The sequence below is a fragment of the Bactrocera latifrons genome, unplaced genomic scaffold, assembly GCF_001853355.1.
Source record: "Bactrocera latifrons isolate USDA-ARS-PBARC rearing strain unplaced genomic scaffold, ASM185335v1 scaffold_172, whole genome shotgun sequence".
Taxonomy (NCBI): Eukaryota; Metazoa; Arthropoda; class Insecta; order Diptera; family Tephritidae; genus Bactrocera; species Bactrocera latifrons.
This window is the reverse complement of record NW_017535208.1, coordinates 602,876-616,295: the sequence shown is the minus strand read 5'-3', so window position 1 is coordinate 616,295 and position 13,420 is coordinate 602,876. Positions and strand designations below refer to the sequence as shown.

The following is a 13,420-nucleotide window of genomic DNA, read 5'->3' as shown; positions in this document are numbered from 1 at the left end:
AAAAAAAAAAAACAAAAAAAAGACCAAAAAAATATTAAACAAACATACATATGTATGTACCTACTTATTCACATGTATGCGCATACGTACTGATAAAGAAAAATAAACAATCAAATAGGTAGCAGCGCCACACCGCAAAATGCCGAACAGTCGACAGTACATACAGCCGAAACAAAAGTGTCATCGAAATTGCCAGCAATCACAACAGAAAAAACCACAACAAGTACACGCACAACAGCACTCAGTTTCGGGCAAATATGTCAAACGTTGTGAAGGCCGGTCAAATCAGCTGATTGCTTTTATGATTATTTTAATAGGAATCATAAAAAGTACAACCGCATTAGCTGATGGGCCTGTAGCATCATCCACTAGTGGCGCTCTCAACGGCGATATTCGTGGAGATATTGCCGAAACTGCTAGCTACCAGAACAGTGACATAATCGGAGAAATTGTAGAAGAAATAGACTTGGATAATGGTCCTACCGGCGACGGAAACATCGGTTCACAATATCGAAATGGATTTCATACAAAATTCTCCTTAGTAGATAAAGAAGTAGGTATGGTTTTGTATCAAGGTATTGAATTAAGCTGAACCAAAATCTCTCTCTTACTATTCAAGTGATAATAAAAATAAATTTTTTTTCTTGCTGAGACACACATTGACAGTTGTTAAACGAAAGATGCATGATCTTTGGCCATGATTATTTTACACCAAAGCAAATAACCCTTCTAATAATTATAAATTGTTGATATTTTTATGCAGAAGCAAATCATAAGCCTTTGACTTTGTACTTATCACATATGTATGTCCGATTGCTTTATTGTGAATTGTCGTTTCCTTTTAAGTTATTGATTAATTGTAACCTGTGATTTCTTATTTTCGAATATAGACCAAAAGTATCAAAAATACTGAATCTTGGTAAAAACTGACATCTTTATTTCGCTATAGTTACTATTTTTTGTTGCAGCTCGGCAAATGAAAATAAATTGATATTTAAGGAAAAAGTTTCCTATAATCACAATTATTCGTTGGTAGTTTATTGAACACATGACTGCGATTAAATCAGAAATCATTTATAAATTCGATTCGTTTTTGTCGAGTTTTTTTATATATTATGGGCGGCTCAAGCATAATTGTGGTTTACTCATTTTGTAACTATATAATGTAAAATTGGGTGAAATTTTTTTTGTAAATAAGAAAATAGATATACACTTTTATACAGAAAGAACCACTTACTTATGATTTATTACACCGCAGTTCACCCACCAATTTGCGGTTAAGTGGATCACCATGAAACGATTGTTCGATCGTCGTGTCTTCTGGCTGAGCAAACAACGTTATTTGCTTGGCAATCACAATTTTTATATATAAAAATAAACAATCACATGTCTCACAGTATGACATGAAATAAAACACATGTATATATTACAATGAAACGTGCAAATTATAAGAGCAAAGTGGAAAGTGAAAATTTTCGGAAGCTTTTGTGCAAGTCAATTTTTAGCAAATGAGCACTATACCTGCATGTTTCCAAACTTTATTAGCAACTGAATATGAAATTGTGATCAATTTTTAAAATTATAAAAAACAAAATATCCCAGGTCTCAAGTTTTAACATCTTAACAGTTTTATATATCTTTATATGTAACGAAATATTTTGAAGACTTAAAAATACTTTTTATGTTATGCCACTAATAAATACTGTTATTATATCACAGTTGACCGTTTAATTAAACAATGGGCACCGATTGTATGGTTGGCACCAGAGGAAAAATTCATGCCACTCGGTGTAGATGAATTTCTAAACCATGTGCACCCCAGAGATAAAGGCAAAACATTTATACCAGGCATGCCAATTGGGGATGATTCGAAAAAGGCATATTTGGTGACCAATGAAGAGATAGGTAAGCAAATAAAAAAACAATCGTAAAGAACGAACGAATGTACAACGAAAATTCTGAACACCTTTTAATCACGGTTTGTTGCTTAAGTCTAATGTTTTCAATAATTTTATTTCAATTCGCTATAGCTATTTAGCAAACTCTAATTATTATTAATTTTAGTACAATTTTTTGAAAGTTTCGATTTCTTTTGGGCAGTCAATTCGAACTGTTTAAAAAATTAAAACAAAACAAAAATTTAAATCTATATCGGTATGTCTGTTGATAAAAATAAATGTATGTATATATGAATTTACCATCAGAAAATACTCGAAATAAAACGAGATTTCATACAATCGTAATCTTTGCAGACGAACTTTTAGAAAATGAGAAGTCTTTTATCTACGGTCGTAATCCAAACGAATCACCAGTGCCAATTTATGCAGTCGTTACGCTTTGTAATGCACCAATGCGAAAAACGGTCACAAAGCTGACGCCAGCAGCTCCACCAACAGCACCCCCCACATCGCCATTTAATGGTTTGCAACAAAAGTTGCTTGTTTCCGCAACTCAACAATTCTTGCCCAGTTCAACGTCTACATTGGCATCCACAATCCCGATAAGCAGCACACGTGGACCTTACATTCCCGTCTCAATCGATCCATTGGATGTGCGCAATGACACAGTACGCCGTTCGTCACGACTGTACCCTGTCTTCAAACGTGTGCGACGCAATAGTTTACGTCTGGTCGAAAACGAATATAATTTACCATTATCACCGCCAATCGTGCTCAATTTACCACCAAAAGGTTTAGTTGTAGAGCCTTATAGCGATCTTGTCTTGGGTGAGAGCAGTCCAGTTGCTGCAGAGCAGTCAACTGGCGCACCTGACGTGACTACTACGGATTCACCAATACAAGAAGACAATAGCGCTCAAGTTAACAATTTCATTGCCAATTTGGTGGACAATGTTAAATTCAGTATGCCTGTTGATAATATGTTAGAGGACAATACCATTGATGTAGGTAGCAGTTTTGATCATCTTGTGACAAATAATGCTGGTGGAAGGCGGAAACTGCGCAAAAAGATGCCCAGCTTCCATGTGACGTATTGGATGTTTTATCCATATAGTCAAGTAAGACGTAAAATATTATAAAAGCAAATGTTTTTTTTAATTGAGTTATTTCTTTAGGGCAAAACAATGTGTACACTGAGCCTAGGGCCGCTTGGCAGCATTCCATTTCCGGCTGTATATGGATTCTGTTTAGGGCGTCGCAAAGATATTGGCAGTCACATTGGTGATTGGGAACATATGAGCTTATATTTCACTGGTGATGCTGAACCGGAAGCGATGTACGTTTCGGCTCATGATGCAGGCGCGTATTACTCATACAATCGTCTAACCGGATCATTTGAGTTTAAGAAACAGGAAACTCGTAAAGGCATATTACAGAGGCCAAATTTTCCGAAGACTGTGACGACATTTAATAATCACCCAGTACTTTTTGCGGCAAAAGTAAAAAATTAGTTTGAGAATTTTACAGTATTTTCGGTAAACTAAACATTTTTGCATTTAGGGTTCCCATGGCCTGTGGACGGCGCCAGGAAAACATCGTTTTGTCAAAGTAGCGCGTCTTTATGACATAAATGGATTTGGCACACCATGGAACACGTGGAAATTGGTGGATATTTCATATGAAAACCTAAAATCTTACGGTTAGTAATTAAATTCTATAAAAACGCACACAGTTCTCAATTTTAATTGAAATAATATTTTCAAGGACGCGCTCTGGTGCCATCATGGTTATCATTCAAAGGTAAATGGGGTAATCCCAAAAGTAAATGCCATCCATTTCGACGAATCGGTTTGAATTTTTGCGAATACACCGATGGTCCCACTGGCATACCATTAAAAGAGCCGCATTTCCAATGTGGTGCAGCTTAACAATATGGATTTTTTTTTTATATCTTCTTAAGTATAGACTAGTTAATTTTAATATTTATTACAAGAATGTATTATATTTACAGAAACTGTACTGTGCACTGAAACAATAATTGTGTTAAAATATTGTTTTATGATAAAGTCCAAAAACAAATCCTTATAGTTTTATTTATTGTTGTAGCAGCAGAAAACATTCCTTACATACTTTTGAAGAATACTGCCGAGTTGACATTGGTGCAATTGCATTTTCTGAACTCTAAGCAAATTAAGTTTAGTTAAGTCTTAAAAATGTTTCCTTCCAACTTAAATTTGCTAGAGGAGAGTAATCACCGGAACCGAATTGAAAATGTTTCCGGTTATAAGATCAGTATTGCTAGCCTATACTCCACTAAAATCTAAAGCGTTCACACTAGCGGATATTAAAATATTTTTCACCCAGATTTGTTCATAGTTAGGATTTATGAGGCTCTTGTACGCACTACGTATACATAAGTGTAAATACGTAAAGGTCACACGACAGTTGAGTCGAAGTAACAGGAATAGGGGAATCTTTTTTAAAACTAAACAATAATCACTACCAGAACAAATAACCACTTACTTGAAATATTAAGTTAGCACTCTCGCTAAGCGTTGTATCATCTGGAGAATCAACTGGTATTTGTCTTGTAAATCTTGTATCGAATTGAGACACATCATCCTCACTTCGCTGTAAAAAAGAAAACAGAATTACAAAATGGCAAAAAAAAGTTTATAAAATATTAATTGTAAACTAATCGTTCTGTATTTGCATTAATTAGATTAGACTAGTTGTGAGGTAATGCACCGCGACTATTGTGCCCTCTCCTATATCACAAGACCTCCCATAGTTCCAGCAGCCTGAATAGTTCCAGGAGTTTGGCGGGTGCTACTGAGATGATGTGATCCCTGCTGATGTAAATGGAATCCAGGGCCTTGAGTCTTTTTCCACAGATTGCTGTGCAATCGAGGATTAGGTGTGCTGGTGTTTCCAGTTCAAGGTCACAGAACCGACAGTTAGCACTGGAGACCATGCCCATATTGGACAGGTGCTTCCTGAGCTTGCAGTGCCCTGTGTAGATCGCGACGAGGAGACGGAATTTCTCACGGGGGAGGTGATTAGTTCCTAGAACCTGGAGAAGCAGCTTGGCGTGGCGCATACTTGCTGCCTGCTGCCAATGCCGTTCTCTCTCCAATTTGCATTGATATTAAACTGCAGTATTTTTATACCCAGAAAATATTATATTTAAGTTTTCAGAAAGCTTGTAAAGGAAAAACACATGCTTCAGATCGGACCACTATAGCATATAGGTGCCATACTACTATGGAAATTTTTTTATTTGCGAAAGGCACTTAAAGTTTTTCTCGGGTTTTTTAATCATTTTTTAATTTCGAACCCTTGACACATTTTCGACTATATAATTATATAAATCTATTAATATATATTTACCAATATGGGTTTGATTGGTGGCTCCAGTCGCCGGGCCAATACATCATCCCAATTAACATGTTTAAAGAATGGATGTGACTGTACGGCGGCCGCATCTTCCGGTCCACTTCCCAGTCTTTGTGGCACTTGGCGTTTCATCAAACGACGCACTAAATCTCTAGCTTCGGGCGTGAGGTAGGCAGGTAGAACTAGTTTAGCTTTTAAAATCGTTTCGATGGTTTTCTTTCTATTTTCAGCAGTAAATGGTGGCTAAAATGAATGTAAAAAAAAAGACAATTTAAATATATTTTATTTTACTGTTAGCAATGTGTAGAAAAAACTTACCATGCCGGTTAACATATCAAACATTAATGCACCCAACGACCACCAATCAACTGCTTTTCCGTGGCCATTACGAGTTAGGATTTCAGGAGCCCTTCATATAAAAAAAAAACATTTAATTTTATCACTATTGAATGGAAAAAATTTTCTTGAAGCAATAATTTCACTTACATGTACTCTATTGTGCCACAAAACGTGTGCGTAACGATTCCTTCTTGGATGTGCTCTTTACACAAACCGAAATCAGTTAATTTTACATGTCCTTGTGCGTCCAAGAGGATGTTTTCTGGCTTCAAATCGCGATAAATAATGCCCAATTTGTGTAAATGTCCCAAAGCTAGTATAATTTCACTTAGATAGAAACTATAAAGGATGAAATAATATAATATTTACAAATGCAATTATGCATATATATGTATGTTTGCATTTACCATGTTGTATCCTCCAAAAATATGCCTTCACGCTCTAAATGCATAAATAATTCACCGCCACTTAAATATTCCAAGATTAAATATAACTTTCCATCAGTTTGGAACGCATATACAAGCTCAACGATGAATGGATGCTGTAATTGAAAAAAGTCAAATGCGTAAATTGTCAAATTACTTTCTATTAAAAAGTGTGTACAAAATACCTTTACAGCTTCTAATATATTTCTTTCGGCTCTAGTATGTGCAGTATCTTTTTGATTTGTGACTATTGAGGCTTTTTTAAGAACTTTCATGGCGAAGTATTTGTTGGCGTCTCTGCCCGCAGTTTTACGCACCTAAATTAAATAAACTGTATAAGTAAATGGTCTAAATGAAATATGAATAGAACTAACCTGAAAAACTTTGCCATAACCACCTTTACCTAGTACCTTCTTTAGTTCAAAATCTTTGGGACCTAGCTTTATTTTACCGGGATTTACAGTTTCCTCTGACAACTGTATGGTTTCCTGTCCTTCAACTCTGAAAATTGTAAACATATACGTACATTTTATTAATATTGTTTTATTGTGTTAGATAAAAAATATGTAATAAATTAAAAACATACTAAGGATAAACCCTCCTATTCAACTAATTTCTGTGTCGCGTCAAATACTTGTGCAGCTGTTGTTTAACTACGAAAGTTTTTATCGTTATGTGGTTGATATGACATGACAGATAAGTGATTTTTTTAACAATATCATAAGCAATATTATTATCGATAAAAACAGAAATTACCAATGTATTAGATGTACTTGAGTTTTTTTTTTTCTTTTTTTTTTGTACCTACTATACATATGTTTGCATTATTTACAAAAACAGTTCTTTGGTAAAAAAAAATAATAATAAAGCACAAAATGTTCATATTCACACGGAGATTAGCGTTTAGTAACACGGCACGATAGCCAATGGAATCTTTGTGCTGTCAAATTTGATTTAATTATGAATTAATTAATATTTGGCTTGTTGGGATGATATACATATATGTATAATATGTTTTTTTTTTTTTGAAAAGTATTAAATACTTTAATAACATGTCTTCGTTAAAAAAAAAAACAGACGATCAGTCAGTAGATTATAAATTGAAGCTCAGGCATTTTGAGGAGAAAAAGGTTAAAAAAAAAAGCTTCAAAATATCACAATTGCCACAAATAGAAATAAAAACCATGTTAAACGTTTAAAATATGAATATAAATGTTTTAAATACCCTTCGGGCAATTATATCTGATAAAGTAGCAAGATTTCATAAAATGTGTCAAGAAAATTTTGTACAATTTCTAGTTTCCGCTTTTTAAATTCTTAGCACATTGTGGAACTTTGCGACGGTTTTGTACACACAATACGAAAAACAATCACAGCAAAAAAAATTACTTGAGCTGGCGCCGTTTGGTTCGCTGAGGCTCAACGGAAACTAATATGATAATTGTCATTCTTTCATTCTGAAGTTGTTCGCTTGCAATTATTAGTTCAGTGGAAATATTGTTTTGAGTTGCAGCTTCTGACGCTAAGATTACAATTTAAACACACTTTTGCCACGCCCCCATATGTGGAAAGTTTCCATAGCCGTACACTGCGTGAGTGGGTGTCCGGTTATAAGGGATTTTAATGCCATTTATATGTACATACATAATGAACAAAATATTGAGCTTATACCAAATCACATGAAAGTATTATATGATTACTTTTAATACTTACTCTTCTTGGATATTGTTTATACTTAATTCGGGTTCTAAATCGACCTGAAAAGAATTATATGGATTATAATGGGTGTGACAAAATTATATATTTAGATATATGCATTTAAAGTTTGAATACTGATACATATAATAGAGCTATAATTAAGAATAAATACATACGGAATAATATAAACAACTCTTCTGGCTGTAGACTAGAAATTATCGGATTTTACAAACTTGAATATTAAGTCCACAAAATTAAAAAAAAAAATGCTGAAATAATTTTTAAAATTAACAAAAAAAAATAACTGAAATTATTTAAAGAATGAGAAAACTGAACTAACATTTATCTCTCATGTAATTATGTATGTATCAACTGTTTAAATACTTCTTAAATCAAACAAATATTTGATAATAGATTGTTGATAATTTTGATTTTTTTATATTTAAACCACATCGCATATGTATATACATAAATATTACTATGCGGTAGTAAAAGTGTAATTTTAATATAAATATTATTTTATATACCATATATATGTATATAGTTTTATTTAAATTTTTAGGCTTTCTTTCCCGGTAAAATATGCAGATTAAAAAATACTACTATTATAACACTAAAAGTGTAGGTCATTAAAGCAGAAGAAGTTTATAAAAGCTTTTGTTTTCTCAATTGTTAAGTTTTTCGGTTTATCTTATAAAGAACTTGATAAGAATAGTGTATATTACACACCGTTGCTTTGGCTATAAGTTTTTAGTCTTATCAAACTTTTAATAAATATTATAAAAGCTACGAAAAAAATGTTATTCAATATCTGTATATAAGAATACAAAAATATATACAAATTACTTTTTATTATTAAAATTGTAAAATAAATATTCAAGATATGTGTATATAATGATGTAATTTCGAAAAATATGAATTTTTTAAAAAAAAGTAGGCTTTTCCATAGCATTGTCTCGTTGTATGTATGTATGTAAACAATGTTTATATTTATATTCCATTCATACATTCAATATGAAACTGTATGGTATTAATATAAAAAATAACTCTTTTAACTTAATACTTTAATCAAGTGTGCCATTAGGGTTGATTAATTTAACAAAAAAAAAGTACTTACATCATCCAACTCGATCCTGTCATCGTCTGAATCTCGAGGATTTTCCTCCTCATGAAGCTCTAGGTCGAAAACACCACTGGCGTCAGTAACGTCTGCCATGGTACACAATCTTGCAAAACTTTGTTACTCCAGCAATAATGCTGCCAAAAATTTCGAAGACGAATTCGAAAAGTACACAAAGGCTAATTCAATGGGTATCCTCCGCTAACGTGTAGTGAAATTATTATTCGTTAGCAAATGGATTAGCACTGACAGTCCTATTGCAAGACAACGTAAAGAGAAATATTTTACAATTATTTCACAAATCAGATATAACAAAGTGCTATGGCTGTAATTTTTTCGTTCTCTTGAAATAGTTTTTAAAATGTTCAATTTTCTGCGTTTCTGTCTGCAATTCCGAAATTTTCTTTTTAACTTCTAAACACAAAATTTCCACAATTTTAGTATTTAGTAATATAAATTAAATTCACTTCATTTAAATGTTTTCAATTGTGATTCTTTTTCTGATATAAAATATCAAAAATGCTACTCCGATGACGAACACGAGGCGTTCAAATGAAGCTGCAAATGAAAAACAGGGTTGCATTTGCTATACATTATAAACCCCAAACTAAACACCAGATCAGATATCACTTTGAATAAAATGTGCGCTCAAGCCGAATTAGTAAATCCATTAACTAAATAAACTAAACATGATAAACTTTACTTTACTTCTTTGAGACTATTGAACTATGTATATTCACTATTTTTTACCTGTTTCGCATAACTTATACTAAGCTAGTTCCCGAACTACCTGTACAAAGGCAACTCTAACACCGTAACTCACCATTCATTCGTAAAGCGTTCCATACTCGTATAATTTAGTGGTAAGTTTGCATAGTCGTGAAACGCAACAAAAATAAAGGAAATTCCACAAACAAGATATCTCGAAATAAGCATGAATGGCATGTCCATATTTCTTTGAAGCTTTCATATACATACACATTGATATATAATGTTTAAGTGTTTGTATTCAATTTTTCACCTTGAAAGTATGGAATGTTTTCTTATTTTACTGTTGCGCATGGAAAGATCAAAATCACTACTTACTGATGACAATTATAGTGGAGACCTACTCCAATGCTCCAATATATACACATATATTATTTTCGTTATTATTACCTATGTGCTTGCCAGTTAATTAGTTTAGTACTTGGTTATCATTGAATTTCAGAAAAAGGGTTTTATCAGTAAGGTATGTGGTTCCTTTTATATGCGCAGACACTTCGTCCCTGATAAATGCTTATCTACATATCTGCAAGCATTTGTATTCCATTTCGGAATTATTTTCATTTTATTACTTTGTAATTGTGAGTTTCGCCTTTATATATTACATTTAGGTCTTAATTTTCTTTCATCTAACATCCGTCATGACACTTATGTATATTTCCTTATCTTTATATTTCTGCGATATGTCGAGAAAGCAATTTACCTACTTTGTTGTTCCGTTTTACGTTATATTTCAATATCTATCACTTTAATACACTTCTTTAATGAATTATACAATTTTTGTTAATGTTGATTGACTATTTTTTTATTTTTAGCACACGCAACGCGGATATTATCGAAAATTTGTTTTAGAACTATGTATGAAGCCTATATTTAACGTGTTGTTGGTTTTGTTAGCAGCCTACCTGCAGCATAGAGTTGCCATCTCATTAAATTATTCACTTAATACAATCATTTCAAAGTATTTAAATTAACTTCTATAAATTGTTTTACTACTAACGCGTTTTCAAAGAGCTAAAAACTGCAAATGCAAATTTAAAAAATAATTCGGGATTAATTAACATCAGAGAGAGATTAACCATACGAGTTTTTGTAAAAGATCATTATTTCTGAACTAACTTTTTGTCTACTAAACAAAGCCTTAACGCTCTTTCCTACCTTCATATCTTCATTCATATAATCTCCTAATTTATTTTAAACGTTGATTGCAAAAAATACTATCCACTTCTGCGATGCAACAGCAATAATTAAAATAAAGACATATTGTATGAATAAACTTAACTGATTTTTTTTAATTCTCATCAAATACAAAATTACCTGTTGGTATTATCAGTTTTCAAAATGTCGCAGGATGAACCAAGCAATGTCAATGTAAATGATTTACAAGACCTTAAGGATCGTATGAAACTAATAGTTGAGGCAGATCCTAAGCAATATCACAACGACTTTTCATTGAAGAGATACTTACGGGCTTTCAAAAATGTAGACTCTGCTTTTCAAGTAAGTTTTTGAACCAAATCAATAAAATTGTGTATTGATGCAAAGTGAATTACAATTAAACAGGCTATTTTAAAAACAAACAAATGGCGAGACCAATATGGAGTAAGCACGCTAGGGGATTCAGATGCTATAAAAATACATGGAAATAAAGCGCGAGTTTTACGTCACCGTGACTGCATTGGTCGTCCCGTCATTTATATACCCGCGAAAAATCACAACTCAAACGACCGTGACATTGACGAATTGACCAAGTTCATAGTATACTGCTTGGAAGAAGCATGTAAAAAATGCTTTGAGGAAGTCGTAGATAGTTTATGCATTGTTTTCGATTTATCCGGGTTCAGTACTGCATGTATGGATTATCAGTTGGTGAAAAATTTGATATGGCTGCTAAGCAAACATTACCCTGAGCGTTTAGGTGTATGTTTGATTATAAACGCACCTGGTATATTTTCTACCATATGGCCAGTTATAAGACAGTGGCTCGATGAAAATACAGCAAAGAAAGTAGTTTTTGTGGATAATGAGATTGATTTGTGCAAACATTTAATACCAGATATCTTACCCACTGATATGTAATCCAGATTACAGTTTGCAAAAATGTAACATACGGACATAATGAAAGTACCTCCAAAACGATTTATGTATTATGAAACAAACATACAAATTTTAAACAACATTAAAACATTAATCCAGTGTAATTGTATATGTAAACCTTAGTAGATAAATAATCCCAATGATTTATAGTATTTGTGCAGTTAGAAATAGAAATCACATATGTATATACATACATACATACACATATTGTGGGTGCAACATCTATCAACTGTTATGTTTATGAACATTCAACTGTCAAATAATTAATTAATAAACAATGGTTATGAGTGTTATAAATTATACATATTTATTTAATACCACCTATCAACATAAACTGCAGAATGCGTGTAATTATGTAAGTGTAAAATATGTAACGTAATATTGTTGAATTGAAATCTTAAAAGGGAACTTAAAGGGAGTGGTAAGATCAAAAGGTTTACCGATCTGTTTATTTACTTCAATTTTAAATATTCACAATCGAATATTCGACTCATAATAATAGAATCTACTAATAATGGAAATTACCCTAAGTTACCTAATTTTTTTAAAACATTTCAAATTTATTTATAAATGTACACGAATAAATTCAGTTGCCCGCTAGATGTAAAACAATGAAGTTAAAGTATAATTACCTCTTTTTGGAGACGTCGAAACAAGCAATGTCAATGTATATAGATTAAATTTAAAGTTATTTTTTTCATCGCCATAATCCTAAATTAAAGCCAAGTATATAGATACTTTATCTAATATGAGAAATATTTTCACTTAATTACTTTTTTCATTTCAATTAATTAAAAATAAATCCGACTACAACACATGAATTTCATTCGTAGTACTTGTACCACATTTTGTGCAACTGAAACTGGCATCAGTAGCAACATTGGCTGCCAAACAATAATAGCAATAGATGTGACCGCAACTCATGTGATGTGGTATGGTTGGTCTTTCTTCACAATAAGTGCAAATTGTATTCGATTTCAGTATGACTTTTTTCTCGATATTAGCCACAAGCCTGTCCTCTCTTGTAGTGGCATTCATACTTTTAATAGTATTGTTTAAAAACCGCATAATTTTTCTAAAATTAATTATCGGTAGCAGGAGCCCCAAAATTTCCTAAACAGGCAAATATTGCAAAAAAGAAATCAAATCAATACATACAAATCATTTATACAAGTATTTGATTACCATGAAACCACCCCACAATAATTCGCGCGTGAGGTATTTGTAGCCTATGTCGCGCCTTTGATTATGCCGTAAGCTTATATAATCTAAACCAAGTAAAAAGTCGACAATGGTCGGTTTGCGACCGGTCTTCAAAAAGCGAAAGAAATTTAACACAGAACATAAAAGAGCTGTATTTTCTCCCCATTCGATTGCTTTATGCAACCATTCAGATTGTGCAGTTAAACGACGCTCGTCCAAATTTCTTAAATAGCTTGGAATTATCGTTAATGCAAAATGTAGACATAGTCGGGATAAAGTTAGACGTTCTGAATCATAGGAAAGAACAAGCAATTGCTGACCAAATGTTGAGCCTTGTTTACCAATTGAACCGAACCAAAGTGCTGATTGAACAAGTAAGTCTAATTCCGGCTGTATCTTCGCAAACAAAGCGGGCTGCAAGATTATACATATTTTTTATACTTTTATTGTTGTAATTTGAAATTCTAATTCCACTTACT

General features: G+C 32.6%; 4 protein-coding genes across 8 annotated transcripts in view; 2 read left to right on the top strand and 2 right to left on the bottom strand.

The window, feature by feature from the left end:
- Positions 1–3,962, top strand: part of LOC108966996 — a 5,769-nt gene extending 1,807 nt beyond the window's left edge. For both annotated transcript variants that reach the window (XM_018930187.1, XM_018930188.1), the window contains exons 3-8: positions 119–557; positions 1,720–1,905; positions 2,253–3,016; positions 3,074–3,397; positions 3,459–3,597; positions 3,663–3,962. In XM_018930187.1, coding sequence (XP_018785732.1) covers positions 140–557; positions 1,720–1,905; positions 2,253–3,016; positions 3,074–3,397; positions 3,459–3,597; positions 3,663–3,826 — 1,995 coding nt within the window. In that variant the 5' untranslated portion in view covers positions 119–139 and the 3' untranslated portion in view covers positions 3,827–3,962. The remainder of the gene's footprint in view (positions 1–118; positions 558–1,719; positions 1,906–2,252; positions 3,017–3,073; positions 3,398–3,458; positions 3,598–3,662) is intronic.
- The window catches only part of LOC108966997 (ribosomal protein S6 kinase beta-2), a 19,625-nt gene extending 9,127 nt beyond the window's left edge, over positions 1–10,498 (bottom strand). Inside the window, exons 1-10 of one of the 4 annotated variants that reach the window (XM_018930190.1) lie at positions 10,345–10,498; positions 8,874–9,130; positions 7,772–7,815; positions 6,433–6,559; positions 6,244–6,375; positions 6,041–6,174; positions 5,781–5,972; positions 5,613–5,703; positions 5,289–5,537; positions 4,422–4,529 (exon numbers count right to left, since the gene is read on the bottom strand). In XM_018930190.1, the coding sequence (XP_018785735.1) occupies positions 4,422–4,529; positions 5,289–5,537; positions 5,613–5,703; positions 5,781–5,972; positions 6,041–6,174; positions 6,244–6,375; positions 6,433–6,559; positions 7,772–7,815; positions 8,874–8,972 (1,176 nt within the window). In that variant the 5' untranslated portion in view covers positions 8,973–9,130; positions 10,345–10,498. Of the gene's footprint in view, positions 1–4,421; positions 4,530–5,288; positions 5,538–5,612; positions 5,704–5,780; positions 5,973–6,040; positions 6,175–6,243; positions 6,376–6,432; positions 6,560–7,771; positions 7,816–8,873; positions 9,131–9,699; positions 9,781–10,344 lie in introns of those variants that run through there. The other 3 variants (XM_018930189.1, XM_018930191.1, XM_018930192.1) reach the window with 3 other exon arrangements.
- A 337-nt stretch (positions 10,499–10,835) lies between these two features.
- On the top strand, positions 10,836–12,035 carry LOC108967012 (phosphatidylinositol transfer protein CSR1). Its single transcript, XM_018930212.1, has 2 exons — positions 10,836–11,141; positions 11,205–12,035. The coding sequence occupies exons 1-2, from the start codon at positions 10,983–10,985 to the stop codon at positions 11,718–11,720; spliced, it is 675 nt and encodes a 224-aa protein (XP_018785757.1). The 5' UTR covers positions 10,836–10,982; the 3' UTR covers positions 11,721–12,035.
- Positions 12,020–13,420, bottom strand: part of LOC108967011 (peroxisome biogenesis factor 2) — a gene marked incomplete in the record, with an annotated part of 1,555 nt that continues 154 nt past the window's right edge. Inside the window, 2 exon segments of the mRNA XM_018930211.1 lie at positions 12,020–12,851; positions 12,924–13,355. Coding sequence (XP_018785756.1) covers positions 12,546–12,851; positions 12,924–13,355 — 738 coding nt within the window.